This window comes from Podarcis vaucheri (assembly GCF_965113315.1).
Source record: "Podarcis vaucheri genome assembly, chromosome: 12".
NCBI lineage: Eukaryota > Metazoa > Chordata > Lepidosauria > Squamata > Lacertidae > Podarcis > Podarcis vaucheri.
Window position 1 is genome coordinate 58,175,369 of NC_138750.1, and position 15,599 is coordinate 58,190,967.

At 45.8% G+C, this 15,599-nt stretch overlaps 1 protein-coding gene across 26 annotated transcripts in view; it reads right to left on the bottom strand.

The window, feature by feature from the left end:
* OBSCN (obscurin, cytoskeletal calmodulin and titin-interacting RhoGEF) overlaps positions 1-15,599 on the bottom strand; it is a 286,978-nt gene that overhangs the window by 21,391 nt on the left and 249,988 nt on the right. For all 26 annotated transcript variants that reach the window (XM_082192063.1, XM_082192069.1, XM_082192064.1 and 23 more), the window contains 7 exons: positions 11,347-14,734; positions 10,367-10,489; positions 9,569-9,679; positions 8,482-8,649; positions 7,141-7,263; positions 4,882-5,052; positions 1,091-1,181 (listed from right to left, as the gene is read on the bottom strand). In XM_082192063.1, coding sequence (XP_082048189.1) covers positions 1,091-1,181; positions 4,882-5,052; positions 7,141-7,263; positions 8,482-8,649; positions 9,569-9,679; positions 10,367-10,489; positions 11,347-14,734 — 4,175 coding nt within the window. The remainder of the gene's footprint in view (positions 1-1,090; positions 1,182-4,881; positions 5,053-7,140; positions 7,264-8,481; positions 8,650-9,568; positions 9,680-10,366; positions 10,490-11,346; positions 14,735-15,599) is intronic.

The window sequence follows — 15,599 nt, forward strand, 5'->3', positions numbered from 1 at the left end:
CTTCTCGGGAGATATTGTTTGCGGTGTCATGTGATGCTGCTTATCATGTGGTACAGAGTCCCCTGCAAGGGACTCTGCATTCTTTCCCTCTGTCACTCACCTGGCCTTCATTGAAGAAAATTGCAAGCAACAAAAACTCTACCCTCTAACCCACACTGCATCTAAGTTGAATCTTTGATTTTGTTGCATAATTTCTGTTGTCGTCAATGAGTTGTGTCAACCACACTTTCCTACTGATAAGCCAGGCAAAGTCTGACACCACAAGCTCAGACTTATCTTCTACCCTCCCCCTTAAAAAAAAAAAAGAGAGGTGTTGAATGTTTTGTGGCTATTTTCTCCCCTCTCCAGCTCTGATGCCTCCTCAGTCTGCATTCCCCTCTATCAGCAGTCCAGATACATATGCAGTATTGCATATCCAGGCAAGCTATTACCATTGTACATAGGGGGAAATGCACATTCCCTTATTTGCTTAATTTATTACCAGCCTTTCTGGCCTGTAAAGGTAAAGGGACCCCTGACCATTAGGTCCAGTCGTGACCAACTCTGGGGTTGTGGCGCTCATCTCGCTTTATTGGCCAAGGGGCTTACAGCTTCCGGGTCATGTGGCCAGCATGACTAAGCTGCGTCTGGCGAACCAAAGCAGCGCGCAGAAATGCCGTTTACCTTCCCTATTTATCTACTTGCACTTTTGACATGCTTTCGAACTGCTAGGTTGGCAGGAGCAGGGACCGAGCAACGGGAGCTCACTCCATCGCGGGGATTCGAACCGCCAACCTTCTGACCGGCAAGTCCTAGGCTCTGTGGTTTAACCCACAGTGCCACCTGTGTCCCTCAGGCCCTTAACCACAACTGGGGTGGGATTTGGTGCTGCTGCAGGTGGGGGGTCTTTTAGAGAGTAAAGAGGGGCAGTTCTTAAGGCCACATTATTCCTCAATGACACCTATACGCATTGAGGGGACCATGCCTGGCAAGAGCACCATTTCCCTTTCTTAAAAAGCTTGCTTAGCAGGCTAAATTTCTCCACATATAGAACTTGGGGGAATTCGACTAAGTGGTTACTAAGGAGCAGTGAGCCAATGGAAATCTGTACCTTTTAATTTCCGTCTGGAAGGCATACGTCTGGTGGGTTGGCTGAGCAGGAGCTGTCATTTGGCTGTCCTCTGGGTCCACAGACTGGAATGCTGTGGGGTGGGGTGGGATGGGGGAAGCAGAGACAGAAGTAGGAAAACGTCAAAGCACGCAATCGGTGATGAAAGAGGTAAATAGCTGTTGATGCAATGCAAATTTCCAAGGCTGCTTTCAGTTAATTAAGCCCTAGACAATCAAGGGTGTTGTTTGTTCCCCAAATATCCCATGACCATGGAAGGAGGTTTAGACATCCCAGGGGCATTCCAGGAAGGGTGCCAGCTGGAGAGGTGTTTTGCAGAGATGTCAGAAAGCAATGCAAGGTTGTTGTTTTTCAAAGTGAAAAAGGAAGAACGCCCCTTAGCGTTCACCCCATGACCACTGATTATTAAAGTGAAGTTCCAAACGCTCATAAACCACCCCTGAAAATGTCACCAAAAAGTTTTAGAAAAATGATGACCTCTTTTGAGGGGCTAGGAGGTGAGGAGGAGTTCTGTGAAACTGTTGGATGGAGCTTGGCACAGCATTCATGTGCAGTTATTTTAAAGAAATTATAAAAGCTTTCTAGTGATGTATGGAAGTGAGAGCTGGACCATAAAGAAGGCTGATCGCCAAAGAATGGATGCTTTTGAATTATGGAGGAGACTCTTGAGAGTCCCATGGACTGCAGGAAGATCAAACACATCCATTCTTAAGGAAATCAGCCCTGAGTGCTCACTGGAAGGACAGATCCTGAAGCTGAGGCTCCAATACTTTGGACACCTCATGAGAAGACTCCCTGGAAAAGACCCTGATGTTGGGAAAGATGGAGGGCACAGGGAGAAGGGGACGACAGAGGACGAGATGGTTGGACAGTGTTCTTGAAGCTACCAGTATGAGTTTGACCAAACTGCGGGAGGCAGTGGAAGACAGGAGTGCCTGGCGTGCTCTGGAAGAGTCGGACACGACTAGACTAAACAACAACATAAAGGCTTTCATGCGTCCTGGGCTATCTATGCTATGTCTATTTTAGTGATCTAAGCCACCCTAGGACCTTATGGTAAAGGGTGAGTAAGATATCTAATAATGCTAATAATAACAGCAGCAGTGGCCCCCCAGGAAGTAACTGTCATGCCAAATCGCAGGTCTGAGGCCTATGCTGCTATTATAATATACCGTGTATATTCGTGTATAAGCCGACTTTTTCAGCACATTTTTTATGCTGAAAAAGCCCCCCTTGGCTTATAGTCGAGTGAGGGTCGCTTTCAGGCCGCTCCTTTCTCCTCCTCCACCTTTGCTGCTGTTGGCGACGGAGGAATGAGCAGCCCGAAAACAGCACTTTCGGGCTGCTTGCTCTTCCTCCTCCGCTGCCGCCACCAGGCAGGTAGGCAGGGGGATGGGAGGGGCAGGGGCGGAGAGCGCTGTGACGTTTGATATGTTCACCCACAACTTAACACTGGCGACGAGGATCAAGGCTAAAGAAGATGGGTGTACCTGTATATTGACCCAAAGTGCCGTCAAAAACCTCGGCAAAGTCTTTGACCAGACCCTCAGTCTCTGCGTTAGAGATGCAGTTGATGCTGGTGACTTCCAGGCCGAGGGCATCAAACCAGTCTAGCCCTAGCCCCAGTCTAGCCCAAGACATGATGGACAGGGCAGACCTACTCTCGATCTCCATGTCACATGGAGCTCCTTCAATGAGCACCGTCAAAAGACTGGTACCCAGAGTGTCCAAAAGGCTACTCGACTCACTGCGTACACCTGAGAGACTACCAGGGAAATGACATTCCTGTGGTAGGCGTTGGCTGGTTCTGGATCGCTTTCAAGGATTTTTCAGGCCTGGTCTGACTGGTGGTGGTTGAAGGTCAGCGGCCAAGCCTCCTAGGGCTAGACTGGTTTGATGCTCTCCGCCTGGAAGTCACCAGCATCAACTGCATCTCTAATGCAGAGACTAAGGGTCTGGGCAAAGACTTTGCTGAGGTTTTTGACGGCAATTTGGGTCAATATACAGGTATGCCCATCTCCTTTAGCCTTGATCCTCGTCGCCAGTGTTAGGTTGTGGGTGAACATATCAGACGACACAGCGATTCTTCAAACAGCTCTTGTTTATTCACAGGCCAGAACAGAACTGAACTGAAGGGTTCAGCCAGCCTGCTTATGTAGAGCTCCACTAGAACGCAACAGTAACCATTTTCTATAACCATCCAATCACGGACCATCACTTTCAATCCCTTATTTGTATATGTGGACCTGAGTGAAAACTATCTACAGTATCCCCCTGCTGGCCCAGGGTGAGAACTTCAGTACATAACAGAGAGAGAAGGGGCTCATACACACACTCCAGCCCACCAGGAGGTTTGTGGTGTGGTGAACTGGCTTATACACGAGTCAGTAAGTTTTCCCAGTTTTCTGTGATAAAATTTGGTGCCTCAGCTTATATTCGGGTTAGCTTATACTTGAGTATATACGGTGATTGTAATCATCACTATTACTATTACTGAATTTATTGTGCACCCATCACCAGCAGGTCCCAGGGTGGGTTACACCTATTCAAAATTCAGAACAGTTAAAACAAATGATGGGAATAGGGTTACCTCTGAAAACACGCATCTCAGGTGTAAAAGATCAGGGTAAAGAGGAGCGTCTTCAGCATTCTCCGAAAGCTGTGTAGCAAAGAAGTCACACACCTCTCTGTGTGGAGGGAATCCCACAACTTAGGGGCTGCCACATAGGAGAAGACATACCACTCAAACTTCTGAGGGAGGTGGAACTACCCAGAGGCCCCCTCTGTCTGTCTTAGCACCTGGGAGGGTCATTGGGGAATGAAGGTCCAGAGCTCACTGTGTGGTGTTTAAAATAGTGAGCTCTCAGGCACTGCCAAAAGAGTTCCTGCATATGCTCTAGAAATTGCAAGTTGCCTGTTCCTGTGGCAGTGCCTCCTAGGGACAGGCAAATCTATTAATTTCAGTTTCTCTTGTTTTCTCATTTTTCCAATCTTAGGTTCACTTTGCCACGTAGGTTGTGATTTTAAACAAGATAAAAGGTCCTCACGAAAATTCAACAGTATTTTAGTGGAAATTTCTCCTAATACACATTCTCCTAATATATTCTTGTATATAATTGCATTATATGCATTGTTTTGCAAAGCATCCCCCCCTCAAAAAATAATGCATTTCTGCATGTTATTTTCATTAATTTATGCATGTATATGTCCACTCAACCCTGTTATATGCCTTTTTCTACACATTACTTGCAAAATTCGGAAAAGTGCGTCAAAGCACAGCTGGGTTCCCATTTGTGTATTGTTTCCTAAAGTGTGAAATATGTAAATCTGTCTTTAAAGGTCAACTGAATGGACTTTCTCCCTAGTTCCTCCTGCCCCATAGAAAGCTGCTCCTGAAAACAAGATGATGCTGAGACTTGACCTCCAATGGAGAACAAGGAGCTGCAACTGGGACAGCAGCAACAACAACGACATGAAGAGAAGGCCTGGGCCTAGCACATGCAGTTGGGTTTGTAGGCATGGCTAAGTCTCCTGGATTACAGTGAAATGGCATAAGTCATGAGACCTGTTCATCCCCCTGTGGTGTTTTGGAGAGTTCCTTCCATGGAGGAGCAAAGGCAGAAATGCAAAGATAAGGATTCCAGCTTGAATGAGAAGGACGGAGGAAACTAAGGAACCCTGTGTGCTCATGTGGCTATAAATGGCATTTCCAGGCTTATGCTGCTGGAGACGAAAAGTACAGGAACTCTATTCAGTGTGGATTATGTTGTTACCTGCTGGATCCGTGTCACCAATTCTCACTTTGGCAGTTGGGTTGCTATACGGCCCTACACCACTTTTGCTGACGCAGGCAAACCGGAAGGATAACACCAAACCCCGAGGGAGATGCTCAGCAGTGTAGCAGCACTCTGAGATGTCACTGGCCAGAGTCTTCCATTCACCATCTGGGCCGACAAAAGAGAAGAATAAAGTTTAGTATTTAAATACAGCGGGCTGCATGTAACAGTGTCATATTTTGACCAGATGGGCTAGGATGCACAGGGAGGGAGATTTCCAGCTATTGCAGAAATGAATATTCTGTCTTCTATCACTTTAGACAGGTGCACTATTAAAGAGATGTGTGCGATCTCTCAAAAGCACAATATTCAGTCCAGCATCCATCCTTCTCCCCTCTCTATGGGATTTTTTTTTTTAAATGAATTTTATGTTACTTCAAGCTGTTTCCTTGAAAGCAGCCTCATACTTTCTCAAGATTGGGAAAGGAACCAGATTGTTTTTAAAAGCCCCTCTCTGCCAAAGAGAACTGCAAAAGCTTAGGATGCAAATCCAGATTTCTCAGGAGTGCAGAGCTTTCATTATGGAAAGCATTCCAGAGAATCCAGAGCAATATGATTGCACCACATTCACTTTCGCTCGTCCTGTTGTAGTCTCTTGTGCAACGTATTTTATAGGATTTGAAGCAACAAGCACCCCACCCTCAATTACTATTTGTTAGTAGAACAGGGGTGGGGGAAGCTATTGGCAAGGCTGGCTCTATCATGTTTGGCTTTTATCTAAACAGTTGTCACGTGGAAGAGGGAACAAGCTTGTTTTCTCCAGCTCTGGAAGGTAGGACTCAAACCAGTGGCTTCAAGTTACAAGAAAGGAGATTCTGACTAAATATAGCTGATGGTAAGAGCTGTTCAACAGTGGAACAGTCTGCCTTGGGAGGTTATGGACTCTCCTTCATTGGAATTTTATTTTTATTTCCCCCCCAAATTTTTTTATTCATTTTATGACAAATAAACAACACAAACAGAGAAAACAAACAATACAAACAAATTCTTGTCTTATCCTTGTTTTTTTCTGAACATTGTTAGGTGAGCTTCCCCAAGTCCCCCCTGTCTGATTTTCATTTTACCTCATCTTTAGCAGTTTACATATACCATAATTTTTAATTTTTTATCACACTTACTTTTACCATAAAAATATTCACATTTTATCCCTCATATACAATACTATTTTAAAATACACTATCGTCTACTTCTAACCCTACAGCCTATATCCACTTCCAAAGCTATTCTAAGATTTAAATATTAACATATTTTTCCCCCCAAATATTCTTTAAACTTTTCCCAATCTTCTTCCACTGTCTCTTCTCTCTGGTCCCGGAGTCTCCCAGTCAGTTCGGCAAGTTCCATATGGTTTCTTCATTGGAATTTTAAGGCAGAGGTTGGATGGCCACCTGTCATGGATGCTTTAGCTGAGATTCCTGCACTGCTGGGGTTGGACTAGATGACCCTTGGGTCCCTTCCAACTCTAAGATTATATTATTTTATGGCTTGACCTTATGATACCTGTGTTGTGGCAGTGGATTAGACTGCTCCAGGTTATTTTATGATTCTGTAGTTGCGGTGGGGCCTGGAAGATGCCTCAGCAATGTTTCTAGAAAAGGTAAAGGTACCCCTGACCGTTAGGTCCAGTTGCGGACGACTCTGGGGTTGCGGCGCTCATCTCGCTCTATAGGCCGTTTGTCCGCAGACAGCTTCCAGGTCATGTGGCCAGCATGACTAAGCTGCTTCTGGCGAACCAGAGCAGAGCACGGAAACGCCGTTTACCTTCCCGCCGGAGCGGTATCTATTTATCTACTTGCACTTTGACGTGCTTTCGAACTGCTAGGTGGGCAGGAGCAGGGACCGAGCAACGGGAGCTCACCCCATCGTGGGGATTCGAACCGCCGACCTTCTGATCGGCAAGTCCTAGGCTTCTGTGGTTTAACCCACAGCGCCACCTAGAGAGCTATACAAAGTACTATAAAGGCCATAAAGACTGACAACCCAATCAGTTGAATGGGAGCTCACCCCATTGCAGGGATTCGAACCGCTAACCTTCTGATCACCAAGCTATAGGCTCAGTGGTTTAGACCACATCGCCACCCTGACAATGCAGGAAATACCTTCCTCCAGAAACCACAGGCTGGATCCTAGAATCATAGCTGGAAGGGTCAGTTTGTACAAGGAAGCAGTTTGTACAATGAGTTCTCATTTGTTTACCATCTTTTTTGCACAGTACAGAGTAAGTAACGGGCGTGTTCAGTTCCACTGGCTTCCAGGCCAACTCCACTCCATCTTCAAGAACCTCAACAATATCAGGAGACGGTGGGTTGGAAGGTGTCTCTGTCAAAGTGGAAGACAAAATTTAAGTCTGTGACTGGTAGAATGAAGCCATCCACAGTGTAAACTTTGGACCCTACTTTAGCTCTTGTGCTTGAAGCTGTAAAGCACCCTGTGATATTCGGATGAAGGGTAGTATATCAATTTAATACACAAACATCAACATCATAGATATTTAAAGCATAAATAGCTGCCAAGAGGAAGGGAACTGAGTTTGATGCCCCATGCCACAAACCCAATGAAAATGCTCCCCTTACAACTACTATTTGCCCAAAGAAATTTCTCCCACCAGCAGAAGCTACCCTACTGTGCGACGACTGCTTTCAGTGAGGGAGCAATTTTCATTAGAGCTAACCCCATTTTCTATCACATGGTGCTGATAATGCTTGGATTGCCTCACCCACAGATCACATCTCCTAATTTTATTGCAGAAACCAATTGCATGCCAATTAGTGGTAAGTCCAATGATTGCATGCCAATTAGTGGTAAGTCCAATTTGGCTATCCTATGCTGGGGCTTGTTGTTTAGCAGGTAACAACCCCAAACACCCCAGGACTTGACAAACACATTGCTCAAGCCCATCTGATGTGCTGCCTCTTTCTCCTCGCTGCAAGAGTCATACTAATTGCCTGAAAGTTCTCAGGTTCTTTATGGAGGTATAGACATGGACTTCCAGTCATAGCTTGTAGCTCAGACTCCCATTTTGTTTTACTGGAGCTACTGGGAGGCTGTCATGCCAGCTTGCATTCAAAGATGGGACAAGACTTTTGTGAATGATTCCTGATAGACTGTGTTGATTCAGAGAAAGCAGAAAGCCTCTACAGTGGTACCTCAGGTTACATATGCTTCAGGTTACAGACCCTTCAGGTTACAGACTCTGCTAACCCAGAAATAGTACCTCGGGGTTAAGAATTTTGCTTCAGGATGAGAACAGAAATTGTGCTCCGGTGGTGCGGCGGCAGCGGGAGGCCCCATTAGCTAAAGTGGTGCTTCAGGTTAAGAACAGTTTCAGGTTAAGAACAGACCTCTGGAACGAATTAAGTACTTAACCTGAGGTACCACTGTATTTCTGAATGCTGTCCTACACAAAAAATATTGCTGCACATGGAAAGTTGGCATGCCAGAGAGAAAGCCGTGCTAGGACTTTCCTGCCAAAGATCAATTGGGAAATGCTATGCTACGAGTTCAAAGGATCAAAGGGGAAATAATTTGTTCCTTTACCTGCTTTCCTTATTACACAGGAGGTGGAAACTGTGCCCTGGGCGTTGGTGGCTACACATGTATAAGTGCCAAAATCATTGGATGTGGCTGCTAATATTGTTAAAAGCTGGAAGTGTTTGAGCGTAGAGGAGATCAGGATCCTGTCCGTACTACGAATGGCTGCTCCGTCTGGAAGGTGGAAATGAAATACAAAAAAATATATATATGAATGGGTCAAGGTTATGAAATCTTATGAAATCACAGAAAGAGGTACGTGAAGAATCTTGAGTAGAGGCAATACTTCAGCCCTAGAATGTAGGGTGCAGAGGGTGGGAGCGACTCTCCTCTAGAGTAGGCCTGGAAGCCATGAGATTTGAAAACAAATGGGAATCCTCCCTATCCCCTCTTGGTTCCTGGGTTCAGAATAAAGGATGATTTCTTTCCCCTGTCTGGGATGGATGACAGTGCCTATAACCACTTGATAACAAAACAGCTATCCTTTTGAGCAGCCTTTCCTTTTATAGGCTCTAGTTTTATTTAAATAGGAAATTTATAAACTACTCGATCAAGCAGTTCTCGAAGTGTTGTACAAATAAATTTGGAAGACTAATAACGGCTAAGATTCAGTCTAAGCGAAAACAAATATATGCATTATTATTATTATTATTATTATTATTATTATTATTATTTATAAAACTAAAATTAAAAACTAATAAAAATAAATCAAGAAGAAGAATGAAAAAAGAGAAACCAGCAAACTTTTAAAAGACATATAAGTAATTATATTATAAGCCTGGGTAGGTTTGCCAAAACAAAAAGTTCAGGAGGTATCTAAAACAATATAGCACAGGTGCCTGCCTAATTGTGCATATTTCAGGTAGGGAAATTCTGGCTTCCCCTCCCACCTCATTCATTCACTACTCTCTTTCTCCCACCATTGCATCCCTGATCATGCACATGTAATGCCCATGTTGAAGTGTGGGAAGGGATTTGTGAAGAAAAGGGTCTAACAAATAGAGGAATGTCCCTGCCGTTCCCTCCTTGCTTTGCCCCAAACCATCCCTGTTACAGATTCATCACAGGTGGACAGGTGTGGAGGTTATATCACCTTTGAACCATTCGATGTTGGGTGATGAATGGGCAGATGTCCGGCAGGACAGCGTCAGAGACTGCCCCAAGGCAATGGTCTGGTCAGTGAGCTCTTCCGCAAAAGAAGGTGCTGAAAAGGAAGAGAGCTTTAGGGAACACAGGTCAGTGAGGCAGGAAGCAGATACCTGAAATGCGTTGGGTTTTACCTTTTCTAGCACACATTTCTAAATCAACAGAGAGAACCAGAGGAGTAAGCCGCATTCTCTCCCATCTCCAGGTTGCAATCTAGCAATCCTAGCTGGTCCTTTGTGTCGGTGCAATTTGTACGATGGCTAATTTAATAAAAGGGGACGCGGGTGGCTCTGTGGTCTAAACCACTGAGCCTCTTGGGCTTGTTGATCAGAAGGTCAGCTGTTCAAATCCTCGCAATGGGATGAGCTCCCGTTGCTCTGTCCCAGCTGCTGCCAACCTAGCAGTTCAAAGCACGTCAAAGTGCAAGTAGATAACTAGGTACCGCTCTGGCGGGAAGGTAAACGGCATTTCTGTGCGCTGCTTTGGTTTTGCCAGAAGCAGCTTAGTCATGCTTGCCGCATGACCCAGAAAAACTGTCTGCAGACAAACGTCAGCTCCCTCAGCCAGTAAAGCGAGATGAGCGCCGCAACCCCAGAGTCCTTCGCGACTGAACTGTCAGGGGTCCTTTAACTTTTACCTTTTTAATTTAATAAAGAAGCTTCAATCGTACAATGTTTCTACAGTTTTCACGCTGTGCTTCCCCAGGTTCTAGTTTTAACGCAACAAACAAACAATGTGATAGTACCTTTCTCCTTTGTTTTGAGGCTTGGAAGAGTGAATGAAGGGAACCCTGTTTTCTTTTTCAATCCTCCAGAAGCCTCTGTCAAAGATGCTCTTTCTTGCAGCTCACCCTTCCGCTCCTCTGAGCCTGTTGAAAATGAAATGAACCACTGTAAAGACAACCAAGTGATGGGCGCTTTAGGCATTAGTTATTTAACTAGATATTTATATATACAGTGGATGCTTGGGTTGAGAACGTGATCCGTGCGGGATGCACGTTTGCAACCTGCAGCGTTCGCAACTTACAGTGGCGGGTCTGTGCACATATGGGTTGCAATTCAGAGCTTCTGCGCATGCGCAAAGCGCAATTTAGTGCTTCTGTGCATGTGTGACCGCCGAAACCCGGAAGTAACCCGTTCCGGTACTTCCGGCTTTCAGCGGTCCGTAACCCAAAAAAACACAACCTGAAGCATCTGTAACCCGAGGTATGACTGTATATACATTTTTAGGGCAGCCTGGATAGCTCAGTTGGTTAGAACATGGTCTGATAACACCAAGGTTGCAGGTTTGATTCCTGTATGGCTCAGAGGCATTGCAGGTGCTTGGACTTTGAAGAGAATCCCTTTCAGCTCTACAGTTCTATTATTGTGTGATTCTACATCATTGGCATCTGCCATGAACCCAATAGGGCCACTTAAGCCTTTGGGAAAGCCATGTAAAATGGTGTACATAATTGCATGCTTGAGTGAAGATGAAGAAGGAATTGTCCTACTCCAGCCACTGCCTTTTCAGTTACTGTGCTTAATCACAAGGTGTGTTTGGGTCTTTGTAGGATATAGTTAAATGTCTAGTGAAGGTGGTCTTCAGAGTAACATTTTAGGGTTGCTATAGCAGGTTCTCAGATACCTGGTAACTTCTCATGGTCACCTCTCACTGAGCCAGGTCTTCAGACCTCCTTTACCCTGCGCCTAAGAAAGGAAACATGCACACATATAAAATTATTACCTTCCCTGCTTTCCTGATCAGAAGATGACTTTCTTGTCAACATTCTTGAGAGGTGGGTGACTGATGCTTTTACCTTCTTCTTTAGACTTTGCTCTACCAACTCCACGGACTGAGATCTGACAAAGGGCTTGAAGAGCCCCACTTTGTCTTGTAAAGAGCTCCTCCGCTGTTTGGCTGGGTCTTCCAGGAGACCATAGATTTGTTGAGACCCTGCTGGTATGTTACCTTCTGAATCAGACCTATTTCCTAGCCGGGGTGCTTTGGCTTCTTTTGGCTCTACGTCCAACTCAGGTGGAGTTTTCTCTTCCTCTCTGGGAGCTTCCTGTACAGCCTCACCTTTCAAGTTATCATCCCTGGCACATATTTTTTTATCCTGATGTGCATGAGATTTCAATCCCGGTAGCAACTTTGCTTTTTCGCCTATAGGCAAACGTTTTTTGCTGGGTAGATTCTCAGGGGCTTTTCTGAAGCTAAGGAACTCAAATGGGAAGTACACAATGTCATAGAGTTCATACAGGTTGAGAAAGGCAGGCTCCACCTCAGAGATGTCAAATTTTGCTGTCTTGCTATCAGGACGAGGCATGTCCTCTGAGAGGTCCTGAATCTGTACTAAGCGGATTTCGCACATTTGGTCACTTCTTTGGCTGTCACAGTAATAGGAGAATCTGTCCCCAAATCCAGAACTACCAAAATGAGATACCATGGGCATTTCTGCGCCTACATAACCCATGCCTTCGAAAGGGGGAGACATCCTGGCTTTCTTGCCCAGGGAAGGTAGCACACTGAAGTACTCTTCTTCTCCAGGATATATAATATCTGCTTCTGAGGGATCTGCTAAGCCAATGCCCCCTTCTCTTTTTCCTCTCCGAACAAGGTATCTGGTGGTCGGTCTTACTGCTTGCCCAGGTGAGCCTGGGTAGAACACCTCCCTGGATGGAGAAATGTGTCTTCTGGATCCCTCTGGATCAGAAACGGACTCTGCTAAAGCAGTCATCTCTTTTGACAGGCAAACCATCTCATCAACTAAGTACTCCAGGGCTTCAGCCTCTGTGTCACTATAAATACCAGGTTTCTGGTGATGAACATGTCCTCTGGTTCTTCCTTGTCCAATGGAATATGGGGTTTCCTTTTGAGTAACCGGGATTTCTCCCCCAGAGACTGAAAACGGCACAACTCTTGCTTGGGAGAAACCTGAAACAGATGGCCCTTGGTCTTTCTGGAATACAGACTCGTCCTCACTGGAAGCAAGTTGTGTATGATAAATGAGTTCTCGTTTTTCCAGTTCAGAGAGAGAAATTGGAATAGCTTTTCCTTGTGAAGCCATTAAGATTTGCCTCTCTCCAGGAAAGGCATCAAGCTTTCTCTTTCCTGGGGCAAAATGTTTCTGCTGTAGGTGTTTATGGTGTTCCCCCTCATGGATCAATGCTTGGACAGTATCTGCTTGTTGAGAAGGCTCCCTCATCTCACCAGGAGCAGGCACTGCTTTGCTGTGAATGAAGGTCTTAGGAGGCTTTTGGCTTTCTCCATGAGAGACTGATATAGAAGCAGGCAAAGTCTCTAAGCCAGCAGAAACATCACCTTCTCGAACAGGAACTTTCATCTCACTGTGCATGGGAGGTGTTTGGTATGAATGCTTAGGCTCAGCGTTTGAAACTGGGGCAGCTTTCGCTTGAGAAATAGTTAAACTAGCTGTGCCTTTGCCCTTTAATGCAGCCGATTTCGCCTGGCTGGGTGCTGATGGTTTCTGTGGCAGAATCTGCTGCTCTTTCCCTCCAGGGACGGATACAGCTGCCTGTGGGCCCGGAAGACTTGAGCTTTTACTCTCCAGGAGAACTTCTGAAGGCTTCTGATGTAAAACCAAAGAGCCTTCCGCCACTGGCGTAGTCTGCAAGACCCCTGGGCTTTTGCCCTTTGTCTTAACAACTTGTTGAATTTGCTGACCCTGAAGAGAAAGGTCTTGAGGCAACTGGTCTCCACTTTTAAATGGCCCCTGAAGAACGGCAGGTCCTTCTTTGCCCTGGACAGAAGACAGCATTGTATTATGAGGGAGGCCTTTCCCCTTCCCAATGTCTTGGGAGACCAGTGGGGCTGTTTCTGGCGGAGTGACTCTCAAATCTGAGCTCTCTCCCTTTGGAAGAATAGGAACTGTGTCCTTGCAAAGAGGAGCTTTGAATGTCTGAGCTAATCGCCGTTCCTCACTTTCACCCTTTGGGGCTAAATCTGACTGCTGAGCCGTTAGAGCCAAGTCTTCCCTTCCTAGGGTAGATGTTCCCGGCTTTGTTGCAAGAGGTAGCTCTGGTTTCTGAAGCAGACCCTCTCCTTTTTCAGATGGCGGTGTTGAAATCAACGCCTTCTCTTGCTGCTGAGCAGCCAAAGACGAGCTGTGCCCCTCACCACGTTGTGCAAATGGCACTTCACCCTTCACAATTTTCTTTGAGCCTTCCTTTGCCGACGTCTTTTCTGAGTCCTTTTCGCTGCAAGCCTCAAAAGCACTGCCCTCGGGAATTAAGTCGCTCTCTTCTTCCTCAATGTACTGCTCCTCAGCAAAGCTTGTCGCTCTCATCTTGTAGTCATCCAGCGACCGGCTTCTGCTGGAAACTTGAAAAGTAACTCGCGGCGATTTCTGCGCAGTGTCAAAAGAAGCCGATTTGGTCATCAGAGGACCAGCTCCGCCTTCTCTGCCCCACTCGGTTTCTTCATCCCCAGACAACCCTCCCTCTCCCAATTCGAACTGTTCTAGAAGGGGTTCACGGAGGCCACTTAAAGCTGATTTTGAATAGCCGACTTTCCTATAGGTTCTCTTTGCTCTTTCTAAATGCTTCCTGTGCTCTTTGCCTGGTGATGAAGGCACATCAGCAAGACTCTCAGAAGGCTGGCTGTAGAAAGTACTTTTTATGACGCTATGTCTGGGGACACATCCAGGGGATCTTCCTGCTTCGGTGCTTTCAATTTCCCCTTCTCCAGGAACCAGTAAACCAGCATTATCTTGCGAAGAAGCTGTGTCAAACGTTGGTCCCCGAGGCATTAATTCTTCACTTTCTTGGCGTGTCCGATCACCCTGCTGCCTCTTCGCTGAAGCCTGTTTAGGTCTTGTAAGCAGCGGTGGCAGCGAGGATTCAGAATTCTTAGCCTCTGCTATGGACTCCTGGTATTCTGGGTAATCTGATCCCTCAAGCACAGATAAGTGAAGTCCTGGCGTAGGGCCAAAGTGCCTTCTTCCTGTGGAGGCCGAAATCTCATTGTCTGAAGATGACCCACTGGTGCTTGATGAGCTGCTCTCTTCCAACAGGTGTCGGGAGATGCCTAGAGAGGTGGTCTTTTGAGTTTTCTCCAGGATTTCTGGGATGGGTCTCATCACCAGCACAGATTTATAGCTCATAAGAGAACGCTGAGCAGTGGAATAAAACACAAGGCAAAGGGGTTAAAGCAACTGAGAGGAGAAAACCAGTTAAGACACAACTAGAAGCTCTAATGGATGCTCAGAAGAACTTCTTGGGAAACAGAATTTCTGATCAGTGCACATTAGCCTGCAGCAGTTTTAATGGGTTTGGTGTTTGTTTGTTTTTTTGCAAATAAGGAAACTATATAGTGAACCAATGGCAATCAAAGTCTGTTATTTGCAATCTCATGTTGAGCTTCTTTTGCGTATAATATTCTGTGATGGCTCCCCGTTTGTGGAATGCTCTCCCCCTAGAACGCTCACCTGGCAACTTCACTACATATATTTAGGCGCTAGGAGAAAATGTTTCTCTTTAACATAGCCTTTGGCTGATGAAGGGAACGCAGTGGATGTAGCCTACCTTGATTTCAGCAAGGCATTCGACAAGGTGCCCCATGATATTCTTGTAAAGAAGCTGGTAAAATGCGATCTTGACTATGCTACCACTCAGTGGATTTGTAACTGGCTGACTGACCGAACCCAAAGGGTGCTCATCAATGGTTCCTCTTCATCCTGGAGAAGAGTGACTAGTGGGGTGCCACAGGGTTCTGTCTTGGGCCCGGTCTTATTCAACATCTTTATCAACGACTTGGATGATGGACTCAAGGGCATCCTGATCAAATTTGCAGATGACACCAAACTGGGAGGGGTGGCTAACACCCCAGAGGACAGGATCACACTATTCAAAATCAGTTTCTTAGGTGTGCAGCTAAGATTTTTTTAACATGTACTGCTAAGATGTAATGTGTTAATATGAAAAAAGGGCAGTTGGAAACACATATGTTAGAAAGAAAAACAGATCTCCTGAACTGCA